Source organism: Danaus plexippus, chromosome 7, assembly GCF_018135715.1.
Source record: "Danaus plexippus chromosome 7, MEX_DaPlex, whole genome shotgun sequence".
NCBI classification, from domain to species: Eukaryota; Metazoa; Arthropoda; class Insecta; order Lepidoptera; family Nymphalidae; genus Danaus; species Danaus plexippus.
In genome coordinates, this window is record NC_083541.1 from 1,220,511 (window position 1) to 1,241,289 (window position 20,779).

Below are 20,779 nucleotides of genomic sequence, written 5' to 3' on the forward strand. Positions count from 1 at the left end.
TCAAAGTTTAACATAATTTTTGGATCATTTGGAATTATTCTGTATTCTTTTATATATATTCTCTTATATATATATAACTTTTTGTAGGAAAGTCGAAATGAACTGAATGAATGGTTAAATGTGAAAATACAGTATTGTGAATATCTCGTCTAAAGTTCGTATTTCGCTCACGTTATCAATATCCTTGTTGAGTTCCTCCATTTGCTTGTCGTGGGACGCCTTCAGCTTGTCTTTTTCGCGGTTTTGTTTTATTGTTTGCGTCTGAAAATTACATTTTAAAAAATATTTTAAATCCTTTGTTAACGTCTACAAAACCCTATTATTTAAATTAGCTAGTGAGGTGATTACTTTTATATAAATATTATTAACAGGACTCCCTCTTATTAGACGGTACCGTGGTAATCTGTGTGAGGAGTTTGTTCAGAGTCGGCCGTTCCCTCGCCTGGTGGCGGACGGAAGCTCGGTACACGTAATACATTTTGTTTTCGTATTTGTTACTCATGTTTGTAGTTTGCTCATTGTTATATAATATGTTTTTTTAATTTTTGACCATTCAATCACCTCTAACTTATTTCTGGCCTTTTTCTTAATAGTAAAGAGTAGGAATTATTGAAGGCTAACATTAAATATGAGTAATTATAAACTAGGCTGAAGACCTACGTTATATTTGTAAGTATGTAAGTGTAGTCCCTTGATCCTCATATGAAAACTGGTCCGAGTGCCTCCTTCCCTACAGCGGAGTCCAGGAATACAGTAAGGTATACGTACCTACATACATATCAAGAGCACCGGTGCTGACAAATGAAGCTCCTGCTAAACCAATGTACAGCCCTAACCGTCAAGCCATAAGACTAGTAGTTAGTATTACGGCTAACATATTCATGACTATACAGGGTGTTGTATCAGACCTTCCGTTCGTCCATGAACTTCTTAGTGTTGTTCTGTTTCTTCTCTCGCAGTCTCCTGTCTTTCTCCTGTTTGGTCTTCAGCGTCTTGTCGTTGGCTACTTCCTTGCTGGTCTCCACACTGATCTTCGCCTGGCGAGTGTTCATTTCTTTCAGTTCTCTGAAATCCAGTTTTATAATATTTTACATTTCTTATCGGCGTCTTTCTGTTGGCTAAAGTTTTTAATATTATCTTTCCTAATATGTATATTCAAGAAGTATGAAAATAGTTGTAAGATAATTATTCCTAGTTTCTAACTAGTTATTTTTATAGAGTTTCTTCAATAGCTCGATGGGTTTAAATTAAAACATCAGAGATTTAAGAAGAAGCCGTAAGCGAGATCTTCTTTTAGAAGAGAAGGTGATTCTGTAGATGTATAAATGTTTTTACTCTTCTATCAAACTTTTGATCTCTTTACGAATGAAATCGATGTTCCTCTTAGTGGGTAAGGTGTGCAATGTGTTATCATACCATTTAATTTAAGTTACATAAATTATTATTAAAATTATTTACTATGTATACGTCTTCAAGTTCTCGGTTGTAATAGATTATATATGTAGCATGGTGATGAAGCTATAAATTCTTTGCACAGACGGCCAATACAGAAAGGTACCTCAATAACTAGCAGCAAAATATGTAGAAAAACAACGAATCAGTGAAGTTCACACTAGTTCATGATCTTTTAGGATTGGACACTGAACCGTTTGTGACTGCAACCAACCCGGCATGTTGAAATATTAGAGAGTTTCCAAGGTTCATATATAAGAGAACAGATCTCAACGAGTTCCGGATTAGGCATTTAGTGGAAGCATCTGATCCGGGCTCCTACTGCACAAAAACCTAGTCTCATCAAAACTTAGTATATTGAATCGTATATGAATGTCTTAAAATACATTTCCCAAGTATGCCTTAGTACCACAGCTTCTACCCTTTGTATTGTGAAGCTGGTTTCCTTGCTCGGTCTCATACTAAACTGCCTGCTAGCTTGATACTTCCTCCAAAACAATCCAGCAGCGACCTTCCTATGTCAGTCCATAGCTCATACCTCTCGTGCTTGGCTTCAAGCTGTTTGATCTGTGCCTGCTGCGCCTGTTCCGCGATCCTCTTGAGCAGCTCCCTCTGTTCCTGGAGGCGGACGGTGGCTGCGGCGCTCCTCTCGGCCCGCTGCCTCCTCACCAGCTCGCCCCAAACCCCGGCCTGTTCACCCACGGCTGTGCGGAACGTTGCGTCGCTGCTCAGCTGTTCACGACTGATGGCAACGTCATATATAGAGTACAGTATTGGCCAATCAATTGAGTGTTTATACAGGTAAGAGAGGATAAGGACTTATAAATGGATAAAGAACATCTCATTAGAAAGAGATAGAATATTTCGTCTGGTCTCCCAGTCACTGTAGTATATTAATGCTTTTTAAGAAGCGTAATGAACATGCAAGACTTCAATAGAATCTATAGAATGTATGTATGTTATTATTGTGAAGATGGATGTGTAGCGTGTGTTGTGTCTTTAGACAAAAAGCATTGCGTTGACTTTAATGATATTAGACACACAGGTATTTCGTAAGCTATTTTAAAATATAGGCGAAGATTTGTCCTGAAAATCCGTTCCGTTGCTGAGAGAACATGTCGGAAAAGTTATATCTTGTATGAAATCACATGACACGGGTGATAGTTGGTGCTGATGGTTGGGTTAAGTGTATTTTAAGCAAATTCCTAACAGAAATCTAGTAAACCATTATTCATTACACGACTATGTAATATCTGTCCTAATAGTATATCCTCACTTTTTGCCCTTGATGAGTTTCTCTAACGCGGCACACTGTTGTTTCTGTAGCGCCATTTTTTCTTTGGAGTGTCTCTTCTTCATCGCCTCCAGGTCTTTCTGTTGTTTGCGGCCGGTTTTGATGAAGCCCTTCTCCTGGCGGAGGGTTTCCACTGTGATCGGCTCGAACACCAGAGGTTCTGGATTTTGAGACACGGAAACACTTGAAATGACTATATGGCGAAGCAATGAAATTTTAAGACTGAAAAAAGGACCAACTGTTGTACAAATTATTCATCTTCAAACTATACACGTACAGTTTTTCGCATCTCATTCAGTAAGTTATTTTAATCCTATAATGTGCGAAGATTTATAAATAAAAAACTGCCAAAGCTCTTTGTGTTTACTGACGATGTAATTTTGGGCTAAATTTTCTGTACTCCAATGAGTGTACAGTTCCCAGTTGTTCATTGATATAATATGTTGATGGTAAAGTGCAAAAATAATAACTGCTGGTAATCTGGAGTCTCTATATATCTGAAGTAACACGTAGTTTCATCACACGGGCATGGTGGTCGTAAACCGTTACAAAAAGCAACGTAACAAATGGATAGCCAATTTTGTTAATTGTGTTCAGACACTTTGAAAATTCTAATTCATTAAAATTTTATAGTTGCTCGTAAATTTTACATTGCGCCATAACTTTTAACTATTCCCGTAACACGGATAATTAATTCCAGAATTTTCCGCCGTTCAACACAAACAGAATGTTATGGAATGGAAAAAGTGAAACGTGTACCTCTATCAAACACTCTCCACATGGTCACAGAACTCGTGGTTGTTAAAATTTAACATAACAAACTAATAATTTTTATTAAAACGAAGTCGAACGATGAAGGTTTACAAGCGACTGATCTCTTACGTATCAAAAACACGGGTTGCGCGCCACAAACCACAGAATACACGGACTATATGAATATCTAATAAAAATAATATCCTTGTCAAGCTATAAATATATTTTGAACAATATCCGTATTGGTTTCTTAGAAAAAAAATGTTTCATGAAGATATTTATTACATACATAGAAATATATTAGCAATACATCGCTAAATTTCAACAAAAACGCTGGTCTCTCATAGTTTAAAAGCGACATATTTCCCAAAATATCAGATGTATGGAATTAGCTTGCATCGAGATTTCGAGGCTAACACGCCCAGAGCTATTTTAGTTGAATAAACAATCCTCCAAATATTACAATATATACACATATTCTCTTTCTCTCTCTCCCCCCCTCTCTGTCTACCGACCTTCTTTCTTTTCCTCCTGCGCGGGTTTCTTCTCCGGTCCACTCTCCTCGATGCCCATCTGCTTCATGTTGTCCGTCCTCTGCGCCGCCGCCCCCATGAACGCCCGAGGGTCGGACAGCGCCGCCATAAAATCTGATGACATGAGTTAGCCATGTGTGTTATAAAACTATTTGAAACTTTCATGAATCAAATGTTATTGAAGCTGGGGTTGGCGACACAAGGCGCTTTTAATTATCATAGTACTTCATACACCTGACGTTTTTATTCCTTTGTAGCAACTTTAGCAAGATATGACTGAAAATATACATTTTCTAAAAAGTATTCAAAATTAACTTATATTATAATATAATTTGTCCGACCTACCCTCGAACCCGTCAGGAACGTAGATTTTAAGTTCTATGTTACAGAACAGCATGGGCAGTGACATAGGGAAGTTGGCTTCGGTCCTCAGCGAGATGTGTCTGTAGCCCGCCTGGAGGCCGTCCAACGGGAGGATCCTCTGACCCAGCAGTTTGCCGTTCTCATCGTACACGCCAAAACGTAGTACTGCAAGATCTGGAAGTACCACCTGGAAAAATATTACATATAAATCTAATTTGTTTAATTTGAGGTGTTTTTCAAAGGGATCGTACAGTAATTATCACTCATGATATGACAGAACATGAATTCGTATTTCTTAATATCTGTTTAAAGGGGTTTTTGTCTGCACTCAAATTTTCATTTTGCTATGTTAAGTTTTCGGAGGTAGTTCAATAATTATGGTGTTTATATAAAAATATAATTAACGTATAAACAATTGGTAGCGATACTTTTTTTGCAAAACTGACAGAATTAAACTATAATAATGAGCTGTTCTAGGGAAATTCATTAATTTTTAAAATAATTAATGCCTAGGGTTAGCCATATTTGTTATTTGTTCAGCCAGAATGTTTACGAATCCTCATTTTACTTCAAGTATACTCCTGAATACCTTTCTGAAGAGGAAGGGTTCCTCGTTATAGACCGGGTTGAGTCCGTTGGCGGGGACCATGCGTGTGCGGAACTCTTTACGTATAGTGTCTGTCGGGAGGCCGTACATGTCCACTTCCACGTAAGTACCGACCTTCTTATCTGACAAGAACTGTCCGGCTATTACCTGACAAGAATTACATACACCTCTTTACAGTGAAGTTGGTAAAAAATCAATGTGAATAAATCAGGCTATGATTTAGATGATTGACCACACGAGGGCCGGAACAGACACAATGTTACTTGTTAAACTAAATAATATATTTGGATTATTGTTGATATTTTAACCGACTTTACGAAAGTTAGTATGTTTTCTGCTTCATTGAAGTCATACCTGTACAGCACACTGTGCAGCAATGACACCATCTACTGGCGCATCGGCGAAGGGATCGAAACTCCTGTCGGCGCGTCTCATGAAGTCAGGTTTGAGGAGATATCCACAGTTTCCGTTGTACTCGAACTTGCCCTGGTTGAGCTGCATCGGCAGGTCGGACGTCTGGAAGTTCAGGGACACCATCTGGCAGCCCGCGTTCCAGAACACCTGGAAATTAAAATAGGCGATAAGTATGCCATAGTTTGATTTACAAAGAAATGGACTTATCTGCGGAAACAACGGTTAGGATAGCAACAATTTGTTATCCAAAGTTTTTATTGTTAGACAGACAGATATCTTTGTCAGTAGTGTCGAAGTCTAACCTGAGGCATGTAGTTGGAGGAATCAGCCCTAGTTCCCTTGGGATATATCCTGGACATCTGTCGTTTGTTGTAGTTCACGAAGTCTATGGCCTGGGACTTGAGGTAGTTCATGCCTGTGGTCTCCGCGAATGAGGACATGTTGTGATGGATGTTGCGTTCTGTTGGAGATTCAAGCTTTTAAAGGATGTAGGGTTTATTCATCTCATAGGACATTTTATTATTATTTCATTGTAATAGTTTGAACCTCAGTTTTATATACACACACACACACACGCACACGCACGCACACACACACACGCGCACACGCGCACACTATAAATCTATATATATATTCTATCTATATATACTGCGCTAGCTGCTTAGTCAGCATGGTATTCTGTATAGCTATCCTCTGGATTGTTTGAATTATAATATATGTTTTCGTTATCTGACTGAAAACAAACAAAATATTGCTAAGCTCATTCATCGTTAGTGCAAAACGGTACTCAATTCGGTGTGTCGTTGAATCGCGATGGCTACAATATTAATTCCTTGGTTTATGATAGTAGAGAAATCTCATATTACGGATAATCCCATGGGCATAAAGTCCGTGTTTAAATATCTCATTTGCTAAACAAGCTTTTACGTTCGTGAGCGTTCGTAACACTATTTGTCCGTACAGAAACAATCGTAATAATATTAATAAATAATAAATTGGGATTCTTTTAGGATTTTTGTTGATTTTTCATGTAAACCTACTAAACTAATTTTCGTGAAATTTGTCAGTGATATAGCTCACTTATTCGAATAATTTACATACATAACATTTTTAATTCAAGAATCGCTACCTCATGGACCGTTGGACTCCAGCTGTGTTCAATATAAAGCCACACATTACAGATGACAGACGTCCTTAACAGTTACCGTAACTATTTTGTTTAACTATATATTACTAACACCTCACTGAGCGTAACTCTGAAGTGAGCGGACAGAGTCGCGGCTGCAAACTAGTATTGAGATGTAAATACGTACTCTCGGCTTCCTCGAAGCTGATGAACTTGATGGGTTGGGCGTAGTTCACCATCGAGGACAGCCAGGGATGTACGTTGGTCGTAGAGCCCGTGTACTGTACCGGGGGAGGGGCGTCGTCCCCGGCCGCCGCAGCCTCCGCTACTATCTCTTCAGGCTGAAAGACCCTTTATATTATTATTTAAAGATCATCAATTCCATAATTGTTACTAACACTTATACTATTTTTTCGGATTACTACTCCTATTCTATTATTTTAAAAACTACATGCTCCCGAAGTTTCGGTTACTTTGCAGCAACCGTGATCACGGGCATTATATACTAAAAATATATTCGGCCATATTTGGAATTCCGAATAATCGAGAAACTATATGGCCGAATAGCCGAATATAAAGAAAAGTTTTCTTTTTATTATTCGAAAGAATTACACATTACATATTAAAAGTAAAATTTATACAGATTTCAAATCAACCAGTCGAAGTTATCCGACTCCGAATTGTGTAACAAGATTTCATCCAACAAACGTACATTACAAATAAGAAAAAAATATCTAAAAATTTTTTTATACAAATCGACTCAATATTGTCTTCTAATTGACAAATTTAGGTATTGTTGCAAAATAACAATACATCATGAATTATTCGGTATCCGGCCGAATATAAGAGTAGCCGAATAGGCCGAATACTGAGTAGTCGCCGAATATTGATTGCAAGTTTAATTCATTACGATTAGTTAAATACGCATTGGAAATAACTTAATATTCTTTCAAATATTTAAAATACGTATGTGTGTTACGTATGTATGTATGTTACAAAGAAGTAGATAAAAGTGACCTTTAGTCCAAATCTACAATGTGGGTGAGCTTTCATTTAAATGTACATTAAATTCTCTTCATATATGTAAAGTATGAAGTACATTTGAATATGAAAAACTCATGATGAAAAGCTTCTGATCCCATGATCACCTTTTTCTCGGGCATGGGCGCGGAGGCGTCTTCCTTCACCTCATCCTCAATAACGAACTGTCCCTGTCTGAACAGTTCCAGTTCTTGTTTCTCAACTTCAGCTTTCAGACGTTTGTTCTTTATCATGATCTTGCGTTTTAACATCGACGGCGGAGGCAGAGGCTGGCCGGGCTCTAACTGGAATCAAATGACCTAGCTGTGATACATTAAGTTGCTTTAAGTAAGAAAAGCGACTCTGCAACTAACAGTAAAATATACACTCATATAATATTTAAATCTCACCTTCCATTTAAATTTTCCTGTCTGCGATCTATTCAGCTCCGCTTTCTATGCCAAATCATAATATTATATACCATAGCTACGTTTAGTGTACACGCTATATTAAAACGTACCGGATAGTCAGGTAGAGGTTCTTTGAGCAGGAGGTCGCCGAGGATCTCGTCGCAGTACTTCGCCAGTTTGTACTGCTGGGCCTTGCAGCAGTGGTTTTCGAAGGAGAGTATGATCGGATAGTCTGACGTCACGAAGGCCGTGTCGCGGAGCGCGTAAATAACGTCTTTGAACAAAATATCCGTACACATAGCCATGCCGTGAGTTATAATGGGTTCCTCGTCTTCCCCTTTACCGTCCCAACAATCCAATTCCACGCATCTATAACGTTAAACGCTAACGTCAACGTTGTGGTTGACCTGCTTTCTTAATTTTAAGACGTTCCTTACAGCCAAACACAATGGTTGACTTTAAATAAAAATATTACAAGTCTTAGTCGAACTATTCATCATTAACTCACTGATGATAAATTCATATACCTCTTATGAATCGTTTAAACTGTCAGTGTAATAATGATTAGAACACATACTAAGGGTTTGTAGTATTTCCTTTCAAAATTACCTGCATCCCGCTAGAAGGACCTGTCTATACATCTCAACGGAGCTTTTCCCTCCGAACTGTCTTCCAGATAAATAAGTGTTGTGTGAGGAGTTGATATAGTAATGAGACAAAGGCTGATCCATCTCCATATAGAAGTCTAAACGATCCAGAAACACTGGAGCGTTTTCATCGGACATGAGGTAGCGGATGAGACCATCTTTGGTGAGACATTCTAGAGGAATATGAGATAAATATGAACTTAAAGAATAGAGTTTTCGTTCTATTAGACTGCTGCCAAAAAAAATCTGGTAAAATATGCGGCAAACATAAAGAAGTTTAATTTTATTCTTCTTCTATGCTATCCATCAATGAAAATATAGAAGGCAAGGTAAAATTATTTCTGTACGATATAAATTTACATTTGTTTATTTAATTTCTGAACGTAATATGAATATGTAAATAAATAGTTTTGATTATAGGAATTAAACAACGATTAATCCATCGAACTACTGTTCTTATAAGAAAATTGAAACCCATCTTTTTTGAAACCCATGCATCATATCGATTAAAATAAAACCAAAAAGGCCTATGTATACAATTTAAAAAAAAACGCACAATATTTCAATAAAATATATAGTAAATTATATATTTACTATCACTCTTGGCTTCATCATTCTGTTCATAATCGGTGATGATTTCCAGGGCTCTCTTATCATCATACAGCGGGTACAGGATTTCGTTGAGACGAGGGTCGCGTTGCTTCTCGTTCAAGAAATTCACGAACTGCTCCAAATTGATTCGTTCCGATTTACCTTGAGTACTGAAATAATTTAATGTACAACTTGAAATATTTACAACCGAGAAGTCTGATACGATCCAATACCGATTCTCGCTCTTACATAGATCTAAACAGTTCTTCTATGTCATTCCTCGGACAGATCTTGTGATATAGAGCGTAAAATTTATCGAAAGTGAAAGCTTCCTTTTCCATTGCCTCGTTTTTGCCCGACGGCAAGCCCAATTCGGACAGGCATTGGTAGACCAACTTTTCAGTTTTACCAGACGCGAATGTACGCGCCACCACCTTAACGGGAACCTTGCCCTTTGGATCAGTTAGGAACGACAAACGCATCCAACTGTAATAACAAAATGACACTTAGATTGCGATTAATATTATATTTGGTAATTATCATTACGTATTGTTAGCAGCAAGCAGTTCTAAAGCGAAATAGGATGATGTGAAACAAATTTATCAAAATAATTACAATGAAAACATGAAAAAATGAGCACACAAATTTTTGGTCACTGGCATTGTTAGTTGAATGACGTGATGTTACTCCTTAATTTCATTCATGATTTATGGTTCTACACGAACAAGATCAATTCTTAAATTGATTATGTCGATAAGGTCGCAAGATCAAACACTACTGTCGATAAATTGTCACACCAATTAAAGTGCAAAACTATTTCTGTTTTGTATTATTCTCTACAGAGAAAATGAATTCCTGGAAGCAGGATACTTTAAATTTAAAATTAAAAAATACAAAAAAGCCAACGTATGGAAAAGTCCTTACTAAGGGTCGTCTACGATCTACATGAACACTGATAGTTTTAGCGTTTTTTATTCTCGGATCGTTGTATATTCTCGTATAGCTAGCTCATGATTTATTAATAAAATCGATCGATTTCTCGATTTTAACTTCACGATGAACTCTCGTATTAAGAATACAGAAAACACATTAAAAGTGCCAGCATTATTATTATTAGTACTTTTTTAAAGTTATAAAAAAACTAGGTACATAAAACTTTTATGTTCTGTGAAAACAAATTTTAATAGGATAATTTAAAATTATAATTTCCTGAACGGAATAAGTTAAATTGCAGAATCACGTGTCAAGACTATATAATGATGTTAGAGATTTATTCATAATATTAACAATTTATTTTTTTATTATTTCAACTTTCTATATACCTATATACTGTGAATAATAAAGCTGGCAACTTTTATTACGTAACATATCATATATAGCTCTCTATAGGGATGGTTCATCTCGAACTGATATAATGTAGACGAACTGTTTCATGAGACTGGTTCGGGGGCAGATGTTGTTGATCTTGTTGTTATGGGTGATGGCTCTCAGACCCTCCTTCCAGACCTTGGGTGAAAGCATAACATGCGTAACATGCGATAAATATACATAAGTAACATGCGATAAATATACATAATATACACTAATAAAGTAAACTAAATTTAAGGATAGTGATGAAAAAATAAACTTAAATATTGAACAGTAAACAGATGGACAAAAACACGTTGTGTGTAATTTTTTTCGAGGTTGAATTACCTCGTGTATAACAACGAGGTAAAATTTTCCATCAACTCAAAATAAACTGAGAAATTTTAATATATTAATTTTTTATAGGACACGTTCGTCGTTTTTTTTTAAACGTCTAAATCTAGACGTTCTTCATTCAGTGATGCCGAGAAGGATCGTATGGAATTAACATAATATTTATTATGTTCCGAAAAAAAATGTAATTTGTAACATAAATAAAACATTATGTAAAGAACAGCTGGTTATAAGCGTTTGTTGAGGCATGCATAATGTTGTGTTAAACGCCACGTGCAGTCGAAGCCTTAAATGTCTGTGTGACTTACTGTTTCTTGAGACACGTCATCGGACAGACGTTGTTTGCTTTTACATTGTGTGTTATCTTTCTTAATCCTTGCAACCAAACCTTTTGTAGACAAAGCAATTTGGTCTGATTAATTAATTATTGGTAATAGTACGGTTCCCTAATTATATAATTAATTTATGATATTAAAAATTATCTTTGAGAAATATTGAAAATAATACTTTTAGGACTATCACAGAGTTCACCACGTATAAGCTGGTTCGTAGATTATTTCCGCTGAAGACCTCTGATGACCCTAACCTCCTCTTGTCCCTTAATGTCAATCATGTCTGCTTTTTGCTTCTAAATATTATACCCTTTATACCCTTCTGGAAGTGTACCTTCAGGTTTTCAAGACGGAGAATAATATAAGAGGAAGAGCAAGCTTTTGCAGTTGATAATAAACTTACATTATATGCTCTGTTTTAGTCTTACATTCAGATGTAAAAAATATGTCCTTTTCAAACTATACTGTTAATTAATAAAATATATAATTCAGATCGCTAATTTAAATGTTTATGAACACTACAAAATTACTTCGAATAGTCCGAAACGGAATAAACTTTATTAATTAAATAAAAAGATATGTTCTTTAACTTTATTTGTAAAATTATGATAGATTTAAGTATGTATTATAAAACAACAATATTGAAATTACATTTATATCCGAAACTCATCTAAATATTAAAATCCACATTTACGAATGTACCTAACATTTAAAAGTATGATATCGTTATCATATCATTATCATAAGCGTATTTTATTATCTAACTCCTATAAATAATACATACCGTGGCAGTGTTGGCGTCGGGGCATACTATATGCTGATAGTTTATGTTTATATAGTCTGTCCCGCTGCATATTGTCAGTGATTTCTCTTCTAAGTTATTTCCGTGCTTCTTTTCTAAATTGTTGTTTAATTTCACATCCTGCAACGCCACAACAACTCAGTGCGCCAACCACAAGTTCGTAGTTTCACGTTGAACAGACAGTTTATTGTTTTTTATTAATCAATCTCTAAGAAGTGAGAGTGACTTGTTGTATTTTAATAAAAATCTTATTAATGTGTGTTTAATTAAAGAAAACTTCATTGACACGAACGGGACTAGAACCTACTACTCCAGTATATCGCTTATAAGGAGAGCATCAATGAATTTTTCAGTCTATGTTTTATGAAAAAATTAAAACAAAAATATGTCGTTACATATTTTTCCTAACAATAATGAAGTATACATCATACTTATACATTGAAACATAATATCAATACATATGTTTCAAATGAAATAAATAATTCTAATAAAATTTGACTTACCTTTGGCACACCCCCGGATCTGACGTCACTAACTTGACACAATTCAATGACGTCGCCATCCTGTGACGAGATAATATTGTCAGGTCAAATACATACATATATTATGATGAGTTCTAAGACTTTGGCGAGTATTCGTTCAAATGAAACTAATATTTTTCTGATTACTACGCGTATTCTATTATTTTGAAACCACATACTCCCGACGTTTCGGTAACTTTGCAGCAATCGGGGTCGTGTGACACAACTCGTCTGTCCGTGATCACGGTTGCTGCTAATATTAATTAAAAATATTAGCTTCTTTTACATATATTATGTTATGTCTCGGTGAGCACAGTATTATATATAATAAATATGTTAATAATGCTTCATCAGTTCATTCATTGATCAAGAATTCATTAACACTGAAAGTATAGATAGTTTTATGAACTGTTCCAATCGATCTAAATTAAAAAAGTAATACATAAGGCGATATATATATATAAAATAGTGGTTAGCTGTTCTGTCAATATCATTTTAAAGCAGATTACATCCATAATTAATAATATTTTATTAAATTTATTTCTTACTTAATTATAGCTTTAAAAAACAAGGATTTTATGCCCTTCATGTTCAGTTACGTGTTTTCTAGTTAATATACTAAAACTCTGTTAATATAACAAACTATAGAAGCGAACTCGACTGTATCGGCTGGTTAATTTTACTCGTCATTATTTTTATTTTTTTAATTTATGAAGCAACCGAACAAAAATTGTATTTCTGTTTTCTTATGAGTTTTCTTTTACCTAAACACTGATAGTTTTGACGGCGCTAAGACAAATACTAAGAAATTTTATAAGAGATGGAGTGAATCATTGGAAAGCTGGCGCTCCTCCAATTATTGGCAGTTTAAATTTTATATTAAAAAAAATATCAATGAAACCATAGACTTATTAGGATCAGACAGCTCAAAAAAAGTTAAATATTATTTGTCTATTGGAAAATCGAATCAAAAGTCATTAAGGAACACCACCTTCATATACATATACTAGTGATTTGCAATAGTTACTACGATTTTTTTATTAAAGTGAGAGCTCTATACATAATAAGTTATTGCAGCTATTCGACTTAGTAATACTTGGAAAATTGTTTTATATAACTCCGTAATAAAACGTTACATTTGAAGATCATTTAATTCTTTCATATTTTTATCTAAGTGTATTTATTTTAAGGGCAAATATAGGAAATAATAAACTAATCAAAATTATTTTATTGGATTTATTGCTAATATTACAATTTTTACAAACATTACTAATAAGTTATTTTGTGATATATTTGAAAATGTTTTAAATTAATATTTGGGTAGTATCGCATGGTTTATCTTTATTGGCAATTTCTTGTCATTCTTTATAATGATAGTTCAAAAACAAATTTCCTCTAAACGCCTTTATTCCTTTCGTCAACCTCCTTCGCGTTTCCTCCGCGCAGTACTCAAGATTATAATTCGTTTACCAAATAAAAACATTGACATTGGCAAAATATTCCACGATTCCAGTATGATTGAAGCCATAGCAAAAATAAGAAAAAAAAATCTAATAATATTGTCATTTATTTAGATCATCAGAATTTTGTTGAAAATGAAGTGTTGTAAACTACAAACCGCCTACTTACAATATCCTTATAATACTCAACCTACGTTTGAAAGGAAATAGACGACAAATTGCTATCTCACGCACCACTATACAAACTTAATCAGACTAAATAAAATATTGTAGGTAGTTATTGAAGTAAAAGTTTTCGAAAATTACAGAATAACAAAACGCGTAGGACATATGTAGGATGATTTAACAAAAAAATATCTAATATTCATATAAATATAGATTGGGATTTTTTTTTATATTTTGATGACAAGGAGACACTTTCTTATGCACTTCCTACTCGTTGTGCCAACAATAGGACGGGTAACGCCAATATCTACAATTTCCATGAGCAAAACAGTTATTTTCGTAATGTTTTGCAAATAAGCATAAAAAACTTATTTATTACTTAAACAACGATATTGGAAAAAATTAATGTGTTTCCTTTGGTTGTCACGTGTTTAGTCTGGTAGCTTTTCCAAAGAAGATTTTATTTAAATTTATTATCGGAATAAAGCAATGCTAACTTTCAAAAGGCTAACAATAGGCTGGTTTACTCTGTGTCGTGAAAAAAAAAGTTTAATCTGTAGGTATTTACGCAGGTGGAGGGAACTCGTACTAAATATACTAGGATCAGAAATTAGATTTTGAGCAATACTGATATTTTGGAAGTTTTAATTCTGCTTGAAAATAAAATTTTAGTACACGTGTCTTAAAACCAATATAAGAAGTTATTTTCTTAAGTAACTTATTAACTAGAGCTCAAATTCAATAGTTTTTTATGTACATTTAAACTACTGTATTTTAATATAAGCAATTGTTTACATACATGACTATGAATGGCAATATTTCGTTTTCTCTAGAGTGTTATGTTATTCTACAGTTTCTCTCCGCTATTTTTAATAGTATTAATAAATTTAAATATTCATGAAACAGAAACTTCTTCGTCGAAGTTAGTTTTTAAAATAAATTCTGCTGCCTCGGCTGTATATTAATATGTATTGCCACTCAAAATTATAAAACAGAGGTTTTTTAAAATTGCTATTAGTCTTTTTCCTTCAAAGGCCTAAAAATAATGACGGTAAATTTCTGACAACTATCATCAGATTTTTGTGTTTCATAGAGAAATCGGAACAATAAGACGGATGGATAAACATTATAAAAACTTCAATACCATTAGTGGTAGGAATAATATGCCATATTTATATTTTTAACTCTCAAATAATATTACGAGTTTTTTATATGACGTTCTTTCTATTTGAAGGTCTCCATATATGTATTTCTAAAATGTATTAAAAATCCAGATCCGGTGTACATTGACGTAACGCGTGCATTTTCCTGACAGCGATGAAAAAGAGAAAAGTTAAATTTTTAACGTACACTGTATTGCCAGTACGTACCTATATTATATGAAGACTTCCGTACATATACCAGAAAATAATTACTAACATGTAAGCACATTGGCTCGTTTTGTAAAATCACACATTGAACTAAAGTAGTCAATTAAAATTTAAAAAATAAATTATAATTTTGGAATCGGATTTTTATTATCTGTTTTTGCTTTACATTTAACGCTAATCCAGTCATATTTAAATATTATATAACTTAAATAACCTAACCATTACTTGTGTTTGTCTGAACCCTCACATATCATGGCGTGTGTGATACCCGTTCACGTGGTATGTGATTTATCCTCCGTTTACTCATCACTGATTTAATGTTGTGCTCACAAGACACTTGACTTGACATAAACTCAGTCAGACTGAATAAACCTCCATACACAGCCGTCATACACAACGGTTTACGCCATTTTGTTTCGTTTCTATATTTACCAATAAAAATCAAGCGCCTTTTAGGGTTCAGTAGCCAAATGGCAAATAACGGGACCCTTATAGATTCGTCATGTCCGTCCGTCCGTCTGTCACAGCCATTTATTTCCGAAACTGTTGGGCCTGCATAGATGAAACTTTGTGGGTTGATGTACTCTGGTAACCGCTATTCAAATTTTGAATGAAAATTAATAAATTTAAAAATTTAAGGGAGGCACTCCATACATGGAAAAGATTCAAAAAAAAATTTTTTTTCAGCTAATCTATACGTGATGGGTGTTTATGGATAAGGCTTTAAAAAGACGTTAAGGTTCCTAAACCATTTTTCGTCAAAATCAATTGTTTGAAATCTTTCGTCTATCTGACGTTTCCAAAATGGAAAAATGAGTGTCCTCTAACTTTTAAAATAAGTAAATGAGAAAACAAAAAATATATATGCCGTAGATTTCAATAAAAACTTTCAACGAAAATTGTTTGAACGAGATATCATTATTAGTTTTTAAGAAATAATACATTTTCAAAAAACGTATATAAAACTTTGTCGCTCATACAAACACTATGTAACACCCAGTTTTTTTTATAAAACATCTATCAAAGTTACAACGCACTATAATAACTTTTATACTATTTAAATGAATAAAGCTCGCAAAAGTGTCTTAGATCTCATTACTTTTATATTATGTCATCTACTTGCTGTTACGGAACCCTTCATGGGCGAGTCCGACTCGCACTTGTTTATTTTTTTTTATTATCGCTTGATTCGCACTGGAATCGTTCAATAATTTACAATTGATAACGTTTTTATTTTTTGGACGAATTATAATCTTAAGTACTGCGAGGAGGAAACACGAAGGAACCTTAAAGCTGTACATATATTCTCCGTCAATTTTATGTTCCTAAATTTTGACAGCGAATTGCCAAACTAAAAAGTTTTTAATAGTTTTTTTAAGACAAAAGAGTTTAAAACGAAAGTAGTATAGAAAAGAGTATTGGTTTAGATTAGTTTTTGGCCGTAACTTTGTCAGCATGAATTTCGGAATGAGCCTCAGAAAGTTATATAAAATATAACTATTGTCTAGATATGAGAGAACCCTGATAACCACAGGAAAATCTGGGATTAATTATAGTTTATGTTTTATTAAAGTTTGATCAAAATCCGTTAAGTTATTTTCGCTTGCAGGATCAACAAAACTCACACCTTATCACAAACAGTAGCATTTACAGTCTAAGTAAGATTCGCATACATTAAAAATTGTTGAAATCAAAGCAAGCACGTTTTAGGAAAAACTTCTTCAGATATTTCAATAACCAAATATTCCTAACATACAAGTTTTATTATACAATTCAGTGCATTCTTTCAGAAAGTTTTCAAACTCTTCAACAAGAAAGAAATGTTACAGGTTTCTTAGTGAAATTTTCTTTATGAAGATGATTTTCAAAGTATCTGATTGTGAGTTCAGATGAAGAGGTGCTACCTTCACGGCTTTACATCCTGGAATGGTATGAAGATGATTATGATGGAACGTTATCAATCAATAATTATTAAATTCTTAAATTATAATGCGTACGACTGCAAGCTTTCCCACATTTCCAAATATCCTGCTTTACAGGATGAACGCAAAGTTTTAAGGGGAGAACAAAACGAATCAATTTCCGTATTCTTTTATAACATTACAAAATGACCTTTAACTCACATTTTGTCTCTTAATATAAGAATTTACAGCACACCCCAAGACCTAAATTTTGAGACCAGGAGCCCGTTATATCAAAAATTCATTTTTACACAATTAGGTATTGGTTCTGGTTCTGAAGACAGATGAAGATTATGCTGTTGATAATTGTAATTGTTATTGATAAATCAATAACAATATTAAGATATTCAGTAAAGAATAACTAAGCGAATTTTTGATTTCTAACATTGCTGCTGGAGCCATACGTTGCAATTTTCTCGGATGGTATTAAAGGAATTTATATGAAACTTGGCAGTCGTAGTTGGAATACCCGAAGACGTTATCGGATATTTTAAAGCTATACAAGTTTTGTATAAAATACAATAATAACTAAACTCGCGATAATACGGAAATCGATTTAAATTTTACAATCCGAAATGGAAACGTTAAACATAACCTGAATAAACTGATTTAATTATTAATGCCTGTTTAATTCCCGAGAAACGTTGAAAGGATCTGCATTTGCAAATCTGCGGTTGTACGTGTATTTCATATATTATGTTTGGAACCAACTCATCACTTAGAAGTTCCCCTATAAATAATTATCATGTATGAATTTTATCTATGGATATTATTTGCTCTGTATCACAAAGACTGCTGAATAGATTTTAAGTTAAGCATTACGGTAAAGGCCATACTTTATGAAGAATTTCCTAGTGATTACGACGGAAACGAAATAATTATTGTATTTTATATGAATTCAAGTGATATACATAGAGTCAAGTCAAATTCAAGTAAATATTATTTTTTTTAAACACGCGTCTTAGTTATTCCTCTTTGAAGTCAATTCCGAAATCCGCAAGTCAAAGGTCCTGAAAAAACTATGTATAAACAAATCTATATATATATTTGTTCTTTACATTCAAAAAACTATTCAAATATGTCTATATAAAAGTTACTATCATCATCGATTTAGCGGAAACTGGTACAATAACAATGTACACAATGATTGTATTATCCGTGTGTTTGTCACCAAGCTGTGCGGTGACAATGATTCTATCACCAACAATAGCCATCAGCTCCTGGGTAACGGAAGTGTCGCATCTGTTAGAGCACGTCACGATTGTTACCAAGACAATACAAACTAGATATAAACTAACAATGTTAGTCAGTCTGTTGGCGAGATCTAGGTCTTAAAGACACATGTCATGTCAGATGAGCATATGTTACTCAGAGAACTAGGTTGGTTCGTAGTAGTTTTATAGTGTAGTATATAGTGTAGTAGTGTAGGCTTAGTATAAGCTTCAGCACTTAACGTTTCCCGTTTTTCGGTCCATAAACTACGTTAATAGTATTATGTAGTGTGATTATGTCAAACTAGATAAAGCATTCTTTTATTAATAGCTACTAACTTCAATCAGCAGATACGTTTGTAGTAAATAACGCATATATGATATTTGTGAATTAAAACGTAATCCTATGACTTGATTAGATTCAAGAATTTTTTATAAACAAACCCTCATATTAAATATAAAATCTAAATCTGTTCGTGAGTAAGTCTTTCCCAGAAGTGCATAGAAAAAGGTTTGAATTGATATCTGAATGCGTTGTAAAAGGTACCTATCTATTGTCTATAGATAAGTGATTTATTCTTTGAAGTTAATAATTATTTAAAACATTATTTATTTCATCAAAATCGTCTCAATTTTCTTCACCATTACTAGAATGATATTCCTAGCACGGGTTTTGCATTGCCACCCCTAGAATTTTTCCTTCACATATTATAATGTATCAGTGTATGTTTAAGAATGGAAAACTAGAAACTCCCAGTGTGTAGTTTATTGATGCACACGTCTGTTACATTACCCTGACCATTCTATTGTAAAAGTAATTTGTCTTCGACGAGTTCATGATGGTCCAATAGATTCAATTGAGGTAAGAACGGCAAGTGATGACATGCCTACTGTGATTTTTATCGTAAATTTAAAAAAATTGTGACGTAAAAGATACATTTCAAAATCTCTTATCTACTTGCGGCAAACTATTTTTAATATATAATCACAAAGCTTCATGATATTTTTTTTTCTAGAACGTTATAAAAGAAACGATCGCCATACAGATATTTAATTTGCTATAATAAAAAAACAAATTAACAACAAAATTGCCATATACAAAAACTCGAAGACGTTATTGTATCTCTCCACAACACTTGTAACCAAAATAACGAGCAAGGTTTCGTGTCAGAACATCGCAAAAAATCATAAGACGTCTTCTCTTTGAAATATCTATCTATATTCCTATTCTAAAACTACCACTCCTTGTAATCTCCTTTAAAATCTTCTTATAATTCTTCTCATATTCCCGAACAAAACTTAATGCTGTGATGTAAATTTAATACTTTTAAATGAATTCAATAGCAGATATGAAACAGCTTTCAGATGTATGTAGCAGACGACAGTCTGGACAAATTCTTAGCACAAAAAGGTTGTTATGTATTTTCTATTCACATTTAAATCTAGATACCTCAAATTAGGCGTTATCAAATAATGCTGTAACGAAAAAATATCGCAAAGTTTGAAACATGAAGCGCAACCAACGTTAGTATCTGTAAGTGCAAATCCGTACTAGTCTTTGGCCGAGGCGTAATTGAACGAATGTTTTTGGCATAATAATTTGTCGTATTTATTACTATCATTAGTTTTAATCAGTGTTTACGTGCAACTTTGTGCCAAATTCATCTCTATTATTAATTGATATTTTCTTTATCCACAACACAGATAATGTCACGCGGAAATACATATGTTAATTTATTTATATTTGAGTATTGTAATCATGATGTGTCAAAACCGTTTTACTAACACGCTTCTGTTAGCTTCACTTGTACGTTTGTTTGCTTCCAATCAAAGAGATTGAGTTAATGTTGCACTGTTTCTAGCGATCCTAATGTTTTTTTATGTTGCCAACCTAACAGCGATTGGTGAAAAGGTAATAATTCGATTGAATTATCCCATTATTTATTCACTATGTTATATATTTCTACACAACTATAGTTGCTCCGGATATAAGAACCTTATGTATGTACATATACAGTTCGATTCATCATCACGAGGTTAAATGTT

At 33.8% G+C, this 20,779-nt stretch overlaps 1 protein-coding gene across 4 annotated transcripts in view; it reads right to left on the reverse strand.

Moving 5' to 3' along the window:
- The window catches only part of LOC116770497 (1-phosphatidylinositol 4,5-bisphosphate phosphodiesterase), a 42,992-nt gene that overhangs the window by 2,724 nt on the left and 19,489 nt on the right, over positions 1-20,779 (reverse strand). For 3 of the 4 annotated variants that reach the window (XM_061520842.1, XM_061520839.1, XM_061520841.1), the window contains exons 4-21: positions 12,549-12,608; positions 12,028-12,165; positions 11,220-11,299; positions 9,460-9,696; positions 9,214-9,380; positions 8,582-8,792; positions 8,083-8,341; positions 7,691-7,867; positions 6,730-6,883; positions 5,719-5,876; positions 5,357-5,563; positions 4,985-5,149; positions 4,378-4,582; positions 4,015-4,146; positions 2,729-2,906; positions 1,991-2,194; positions 909-1,065; positions 172-261 (exon numbers count right to left, since the gene is read on the reverse strand). In XM_061520842.1, coding sequence (XP_061376826.1) covers positions 172-261; positions 909-1,065; positions 1,991-2,194; positions 2,729-2,906; positions 4,015-4,146; positions 4,378-4,582; positions 4,985-5,149; positions 5,357-5,563; positions 5,719-5,876; positions 6,730-6,883; positions 7,691-7,867; positions 8,083-8,341; positions 8,582-8,792; positions 9,214-9,380; positions 9,460-9,696; positions 11,220-11,299; positions 12,028-12,165; positions 12,549-12,608 — 2,979 coding nt within the window. Of the gene's footprint in view, positions 1-171; positions 262-908; positions 1,066-1,990; positions 2,195-2,728; positions 2,907-4,014; positions 4,147-4,377; positions 4,583-4,984; positions 5,150-5,356; positions 5,564-5,718; positions 5,877-6,729; positions 6,884-7,690; positions 7,868-8,082; positions 8,342-8,581; positions 8,793-9,213; positions 9,381-9,459; positions 9,697-10,636; positions 10,717-11,219; positions 11,300-12,027; positions 12,166-12,548; positions 12,609-20,779 lie in introns of all 4 variants that reach the window. The other variant, XM_061520840.1, reaches the window with a different exon arrangement.